General features: G+C 37.4%; 1 protein-coding gene across 1 annotated transcript; it reads right to left on the reverse strand.

Moving 5' to 3' along the window:
• Positions 1–5,155: 5,155 nt before the first annotated feature.
• On the reverse strand, positions 5,156–7,219 carry LOC143588684 (UPF0481 protein At3g47200-like). Its single transcript, XM_077069625.1, has 2 exons — positions 7,174–7,219; positions 5,156–6,450 (listed from the first exon to the last, which is right to left on the reverse strand). The coding sequence occupies exons 1-2, from the start codon at positions 7,217–7,219 to the stop codon at positions 5,156–5,158; spliced, it is 1,341 nt and encodes a 446-aa protein (XP_076925740.1).
• Positions 7,220–8,883: the final 1,664 nt, after the last annotated feature.

An 8,883-nucleotide genomic window follows, 5' to 3' on the forward strand; every position in this document is an offset into this window, starting at 1 on the left:
ATCTTGAACAAGCCATTTAGCTTCTCGGAACTAGTCTTTGATCATTTGAAAGAACAAGTTCAGAAAACACTTCAGTCAAAGAAGTTCTTGATGTATCCTCGCTTTCTACAGATGATTATTCAAGATTTAATTCCGAATTTGGCTATTGATCAGACGTTGGTGAACGATGTACTTCATATGGAACACATGACAGCTGAAACTGTGCATCGAATGTTAACTTATAGAAAGGAGAAGCCACAAAATAAACGGATGATTGGTCATATAATCAATCCGAATTATGTATGTCCTCCTAATGAACGTTGGATCCATGACAATTCGGATTCCAAGCGTGAAGGGGGAGAAGGTGGGAACGATGATGGTGGAAATGATGATGATAATGATGGTAATGGTGGAGCTGGTAATGCTGCTTTTCAAGAGCAACAAGAGGCAGTCAATGCTGCTTTAGCTGCCACCATTGCAGCTCAACAAGAAAGGAAACGGAAAGGGAAATCGGTGGCAACTGGTGAGACATCAAAGAAGAGACGTGTTTCAGAGGGGGCTGGGGTAATTTTTGGGGTTCCACCACCAGGTCAATCAACAAATCAACGCTCGACAGTGCCGCCTACTACTAGCTCTCCGATGCTTACATTGACGACGACGTTGGTGTCACATGAACGACTTGGTTTAATCCCTCAAATGGCGTTATCTGAGATACCAAGGCCTCCTGCTACATTATATACTGTCCCTTCAACACCCTCGATGAGGCCTCCTCCTCCTCGTCCTCCTACTCTACCACCTCCAAGTGATGTTTCGTTTATCAGAATCACTCGACCTCAAGGTCCAATCCAACCTGTTCATCCATCACTATTCGACTTGCCATCAAACCGTCAGACTGAGATGTTGTTGAATATTCTCCACCTTTATGAAAATCAAATGGCAGCTGATCGTCAGAACCAAGAAAGACTTATGGAGAATCAACGACGGATGATGAGTTATATCTCTTTTGGTCAGAAGGAGACTAAGTCGTTACGTATGATTGTTGAGTCTTAGGGGGTGAAATTAAAGGAACAAGAGGAGTTAATCCTTCAACTGACATGCAAAGAAGATGCCCTGAAGAAAATCAAAGATGATGATAAAGACCCTGATGAGTCTGGTGCAGGAGGTGAGCCTAAACAATCGCATGGTTCATCTTCCGGTGCTGGTACAAGTGGCGGTGAAGACTCGGGTAAACAGATTAGTATATATCAAGATCCAACTGCTGCTAAACCAATTGAGATGATTACGGCTAATACTGTGATATTTGTGGATGGATCGGGGGTAGTTAAAAGTGTGGTTAACAGGGATGAGATAGAGGTTGGGGAGTTTGTGGAGAGGTCTATGAAACGGGAGCAGATTTCCATACTGCTTGGGCTTAATGACGAATAATTAACCGTGTTAGAAACTGAGCCAGATGTTGAGGTGGTGAATGAAGAAGGTTTAGAAGATAATCCGTCTATTCAGATGAATACGGATTTTATTTATGAGGATGAGGATATTGAGAAGGAAGACGTAACTGCTGAGGAGTATCCAAACTTGTATCAACATACAAATGTTGATCAAGGTGCTCTGGTTTTTCATGAAGAAGTAATTAAAGAAGCAGAGAACCATCTTGAAGGGAAGTCCAAAGGAAAGGGTTTTTATACTGGTAAGCCTTATGATCCGTCTGTTGAAGAAATTCTTAGTTGGTTCAGATTTAAAGCAACGGGTAAGATTATCAAGGCATATCGGATTGTAGATCAAGAACATAAAGACACAGCTGCTGCATGGGTTAAAGAAAACCAAGTGACCTCCTTCAAGACTATTTCGAAGGTACATGGTGATATTGTCTCCTGGCTTTATGATTCTGAGCTGAAAGTATGTATAATCAAATTGAGAAGGGGATCCAGTACTATGAAAAGATAAGGGACGTTCTGACATTACCGCGATGGGATGTTCGTACCCTCGCGAGACGTCCATTTATCAATCGTGGGGGTTACCGAACAGCTGAGTGGTTCCATCAACACTTACTGTTCGAGGTCAATCATGGCTTCAAGTTTTTCAAGCCCCAGGTCCCAAGACGTAATCATATTGACGAGATTGATCCGAGGACTGGCTGGAGAAAACTTGTCCTGAAGGTGAAGCCGCCAAAGACGATGAAGCAGGTTCCTGTGAAGACGATGCCTCAAGAAATGCATCTCTCATTCAACCGCTGGTACTATGACAATCGTACTGGCGAGGCCGTCATTGTTCTTGGTAGAGGACTAAAGACTGAGCTCATCAAGATAATCGACCCGATGTGGTTGGTTAATTTATCAGAGACAGACAATGATGTGCTCCACAGGAAGCAGATTTTGTTCGAGCGCCAAGAAGACTATGACCTGGCTATGCAATTCCAACGAGTTGTTCGTGTGTGTCATGAGCATGGAATTCATAGTTGCAGAGACTGGCAGTCCAAGCGCTTCAAATAATTTAATGACAAAGAGCTCAAGACGAGGGGGTGTCTGTTAGTGCACGGTTTTGCGTCTTGAGTCTTTGTAATTGTCGTTAACGTTTTGATTAATATTTAATGTAATAATTAGATTAATTATTATCTAGTTCATTATGTGTAAAGTCTAGTTCGCTAGGGGATGTTAGCGAACTAAGACATTAAGTGTATTCCCTCCTGATTCGTTAGGGGATGTTAACGAATTAGAGGGTGTTTCGTCTAATTAATGTATGTAACAAAGTAGTGTCTGGTTCGCTAGGGGATGTTAGCGAACCAGACCTATCTTCTATATATAGTGAACACTGTTCACTATTAATTTAAGTATTGAGAGTTAATTATCGAATCCCAGTCCAATCGCTCTCTCGATCTTTAACCTAACATTATACAAACAATTGATATACATATATACTGATAATATATATACATATACAACATTAAATCTATAGTAATTATGAGCTAGATCCATATAAACGTATTAATCGATTATATACAGATCTGAGATTTGTTATTGTTATTGTTACTGGATTGATACGAATTAATCGGGTTCCAACATACCGCAAGTTTAAAAGGTAAAGCAAAGTCGCCTAACTGCGGGACTCAGAAGATAAGGTCATAAATTATTCGTAGAGTATTACGAGTTACAGAGGTAAGGCAAAGCCAACTGATTGCGGAACACAAAACGCCATTCGCGAAGTGAGTACTAGCATCACTCGCGGAGGAATTCCTTAGCATATCATAACCTGACGAGTTAAGCGGAAGACACGTCGTACATAAGAGACAGAAGGGCACAAGGCAAGCGACATAGAAGCCAATCACGTCCAGGATCCCGGTAAGGACCGCAATTGCACGTTAAACCAATCACAGGCTCCGTACCGTCAAACGACACCTGCCTCTGTTTGCCAGCTAGTACGTCCAATCAAACACCTCTAACGTGCATAGCCAAGGGAATAGAAGGTTCGATTAAGAGGATAGTTGAACCAATCCTTCACAACTCCTTCAGCTATAAATACCTAGGCAAGACCGACGGTAAAGGGATATGCACTCTGTCACTTTAAACAATTATTATGTTCATGATACTGATTCTCATGCTGGAGGGTGGTTACGAAAAGAACCCCCCCCCCCCCCCCCCCCATTTCCCTTCTCAAACAAATTCATGATGTTCTGTTTTGTCGTTGAACCGATAACAGCTCATAAAGACCAGTAATCCATACACCACTTGGTCGAGATACTAAGCTAGTCCTCCTAGGGTTAGATTGGTGTTTTTTAAGAAGTGTATATTCGTATTGAAATAAAAAAAATCAATAACATGAAGGCCATGAAATGAACTGGCCGCCTTATGAAATCCTAATTTCCACAAATAAACAAAGATTGTTCCGGGCCACCTTATGAATTCCTAGTTTCCACAAGTAACAAAGATTGTCCTGGGCTCCGGTTGCGGAAATTCGTCACTGAGCGTCGACATTGAGTATTCCATTACTGTCACATTTGAAACTGGGACGGTAATTGCTTGCAATTGATCATATGTTTTTATTTGGCCACTGAAAAACTGTAGGTAATTACTTGTAGAAGCATTTACTAGATTTTAAACGACTAATATTTAATCTCTGAATGATGTGACGACTATATGCAACATGCCAGCGGTTACACTATCTGCCGGAAATAAAATTTGTAATTATGATGCAATGATCATTTATTAAAATGGTTTTTATCAATAGTAGATGTCAACGTCTATCTTAAATTTACCAATCACAATTTGTCAATTAGAATCAAGCCGCTAGTCTAAGACTAAGAGAACGCCATAACCCGCTATTTGTCCTTTTATAAAGAACCAAAATCTTGTTGGGGCACGGTTTAAAACCTTGGAATATGTTTATTAGAAAAAATAATAAATGGTTTAATTCACTAAGATCAAGTTGGTAAACATTTGAATGTACTAAGACCAAGTCAATTGCTCTTAGTATATATGTAGATGAACTCCATGATCAAAACACGTATCTCATCACGATGTTCATCAAAATCAATTAATAAATATACATACTTAAAGATTGCAAATATTCCATACATATTGTGTGGACGTCAACTAAGCTTAATTAATTAATAATTAATTAAGATTGATAATCGTAGAACATGGATGGCTTATTATGACTAGGTCCAAGAAAGAATTATAACGCAAAACTGAAGTCAAAGGAATAAGCTTAATTATAAGCATCCAATGTCGATGAAACCACATCTTTGGAAGAAAATAGATACTAGTTTACAAAGTCATTGTAGGTTGATTTTATAAAAGATTCTAACATTTTGTCACAACAACTTAGAAATTGAAAACGGCTTCTACTAATTAAACGCAACAAATCCGATTTTAGAGATAAATAACGATATGCTTAGTTATGTTTACGTACAAGATTAAAATAGGTTAGGTTAATCTGACAATTTGTAATGACAACTAAGAAATTAAATACGATAATTGATATTCACATAAAATGCTGGCGACTTACATATTTAAGTAGAAACGGCATGAATTTGTTAACTTGGTTATATGTACTACCTCATCCTTTAAATTAAAAAAATGTCCTCGCTCATATATATGAGAAAAAGGAACACAGAAGAAAGCAAAAAATGTAATAACAGAAGAACTGACATCTAATGGTAGGAAAAGTGGTTGTCGTCTCCTAATCAAACAAATGGTGTGATTAATTGACGAAAGAACTGATATACGGTAATAAGAAACACTATGATTGCAGCAAGTAGAGCTATTGCCTTCCATGGTGTATCGATATATGTCCGCTTGAACACTCCAAAATTTCTAGGCCAGGAACTGTCATAATATTGAACTATATTCTTCCACGGTTCCATGTAATAGAAATCTTGCAAGTTGACACCTTTGCATATACTGCCTATCAAATCCGAGGCCTTTTCATTCGAACCCAAGTGGCTGACAATGACACCTGATTTTCCCAACTTGGCAATGTCTACTGGAGTAGAAATTAGCATATCCATGGCCATGGCATATGATGTAACATAATTATCAACCGGAGAGTACTGCTCGAATGCAATCAGATTCCTTAAGACAACTTCAAAGAAATCGTCAACACGCACTACCGGAATTTTGAGAGTAGGCTTGTGTGAGGTCAAGGAAAATTCGAACTCCATCGCCATTGGCCAGGTTAAGTTTCTATTTGGCCTAATCTTTACCCCGACTTTGTCCAGTTCTTCTGCAGAGTAGGCCGTTGGAATTACTGATATTTTTGGTAACTTAAAACTTATAGGTTTGTAAAATCTATGTAAAAGGCCAAGAATGTGATAATGAGTTGTTTCTGTGCCAACAATAATATTATCTACTAAGGGCTCTTCAAAAGAATTAACATGATCTAATATATCCTTAAGCATGGTGGTAAGAGATTTTTCTGGTTGCAATTTTTGTATAGTGAGGTCATAGATGTCTTGAAGAACAAAAAATGGGATTTGATTTTCTAGCAGTACGAGGTCCAGAGCAATATTCCTGCTGCGCAACCGGTTGTCTGAAAATAAATTTCCTTCTATAGAAATATTATTGATAAATTTAAGTATGAAACAAGCATCCAAAACCATTATTTGAACAAGTTCATCATCGGTATACGGCTTCATCCCGAAATAATATGTCCTGATCTCATCTATTGAACCTCTCACCTTTTGCACACATTCTTTCAACATCTTCTCCTTCGGTATCTTCTCTTTGGAACCTACACTAGACAATAGCTCACTCAAATACGTAGCTTTCTTGCTTTCCATTGATTTCAAGTTTCTTTGGCCTTTGTGGAAAGGTCCAACAGAGACCACCCGAGGGGTGAACGAGCTAGGGTTCACTTCTCTAAGCCTGCTAGGCACCATGTATATTGGTGAAAAATTAACATTATCATTTAAGTTTATGACACAATGTAAAAGGTTTTGGAAGGCTTGATCCATTGGTTCGGTTTCCTCAGTATAAATTTCTGAAAAAGATATAAATCTAAAGGGTTAAAGGTATATAATTGAGATGGTTTATTTTTGTCAAGAAACATTATATTTGTATACAGGAAATACAAAATTTAGGAAAGGAAAATCTCCAAAATATCACTACTTTGAACAAATTCATGTCCTTAATATGTCAATTTGAGTTTCTACTTACAAAAAATTGTTCCCATCAACACGAGCGGACAATAGTGTTATACCGCAAGACAACGGTGCTATAATTTCTTGGGTTTTAAATTTCTAGGTTCTGAACATATTTTTTTTACAATAAAATAAAACTAAATCAGCAGTCAATGGTGACATAGATGTAAGACCAACGGGTCCGCCAGTTGCAGTACTGACACAAACACATAAGAATCGGACGGAATAAGCACAAGCACAAATGCATGAGTTTACACACATGTTGGGACACCTGATAAAATGCAATTGGTTTAGAATATCGTCTTCCGTTTGTCTAGCACCGTTGGCACTTCTCGCTTTAAGAGGAACATTTTTGGAAGAAAAAAAAGTCAAAGGGGGATTTACAATTGATCAAAATGGCATTTTAGAGATTTTAATATTTTAAGATGATAATAATAATAATAATAATAATAATAATAATAATAATAATAATAATAATAATTTAAATTATATAACATTTTTGTTTGATTTTGTTTTTTTGCAATAATGTGTTCTATGAATTAGCACATTGATAGAGGGTTTACCTTGGTTGTAAACGGCATGACTTGAACTTCCTTCTTCGTAGCTCATTATTCTTCTATTGGATTCAATACCATACCTTGCATTTCGTGGGTCGCTTTTAATAGACTTCCGCGTATTGACATTGAACACTAACGTGGTAGGTTGGACGTAAACTTGAGTTATATTATAGCTAAAAGTTTTAGAAACCCAAGACCTTGATTTTAATACATAAATATTGTTAGCGGCATGCAACTACAAAAATAATTTATAATTTTGTTTTCTATTGTTGTTTTGGCATTGGAAAGTTAAATTACTATATAATCCCTTAGTGAGGATCACGATCTGACTTGAAAACCATAGATTCAGTTTAGTGATCAATGATCGTGATCAAGTTTGCTATAATCAAAACGTAATAATATATATGATTAGTACATCTTGCATGACTAATAATGCGTAGCTTTTATAATGAAAATGATATATCGACTCCAGCAAAAACATCATCCAGTTAACATATATTACAATTGATATCTAGTTTCCTTCTTTCCTAATCAATGGTTTGCAACCTATCTTCTTAAATGCGGTATTAAGAACGCGATCTCTATTCCTCACTCTACATCTATAAACAGGGGGACCGAATGTCTTATCTCTTGCTCTACTTGATAATATCATCTTAACCGCCTCCCATCGGACATTACTACAAAACATCATCGTTGCATTGTCAAATGCTATGTCGGATTTTGGCAAACTTCAGCATTTCTTGGGAATATCAGTTAAACATCAAAACGGAGGCTTATGTTTATACCAAGAATCTTATGCCGAAGATATGTGGGCTCTACAACATGCAAACCCACTGCTACTTCTGTCGAAACTGCATCCAAATTAAGTGCAAACACCGAACCACTCTTCGTCCCTATACCGTAGTCTTGCTGGTGCACTTGAGTACCTTATGTTTACCTGACCAGATATTTCATATGCGGGGCAACAAATTTGCCTCTTTATGAACGCGCCTCATGAACCTCACTTTAATATCTCGAGCGAGTTGTACGTTAGATTTGAGGCACTACATCCCATGGCTTAAATATCACATCCTCCAAGTCAACTTATCTCACTGCATATTCTGATGTAGAAAGGGGGGGGGGGGGGGAGGTGGTACCAAACTTATGTTGATCTACATTCGGGTGTCGTGTTTTCTTTGGTACAAACAGTGGCGGAGCCCGAAATTTTTTCCTATGGGTTCGGGATTTTTCGGTGCTCGAATTTCGGCATCAAAGTTTCTGTGTTAGATAAACAAAATGTCATGTCACTAACATAGCAAAGGTACATCATCAATCTTTATCTTTACTATATATAATGTATCAAAGAGGGGTAAATTAAGACGCAAGTTTTTAAGTAATTTACAAGTTTTAATACATATGGTACATGCACGCAAAGGGGTAAGGTAGTCTTTTCAACATAATTAACCCAGTTCATTTAGTTTTAACAAATATAATTACAATTATGGTACCCCAACTTTACTCAAATTTTGTAATTCAAGAACTACTTACAACTTTGACCCTTCATGTTTACCCACTTTTAACTCAACTTTATACTTTTTTTATTTTAATCTAATATGTTTTACAAAAATATGATTTAAAAAAATCCGAGCATACCTATTTAAACGGGCATATTTTTTTCTACGTTCCAATATAATTTTTTTCAAATCAGATGAACGGTTTGAAATGTACAAGTTATTA

The sequence above is a fragment of the Bidens hawaiensis genome, unplaced genomic scaffold, assembly GCF_021521415.1.
Source record: "Bidens hawaiensis isolate Kalapana, Puna unplaced genomic scaffold, B.hawaiensis_p1.1 tig00036709_1, whole genome shotgun sequence".
NCBI lineage: Eukaryota > Viridiplantae > Streptophyta > Magnoliopsida > Asterales > Asteraceae > Bidens > Bidens hawaiensis.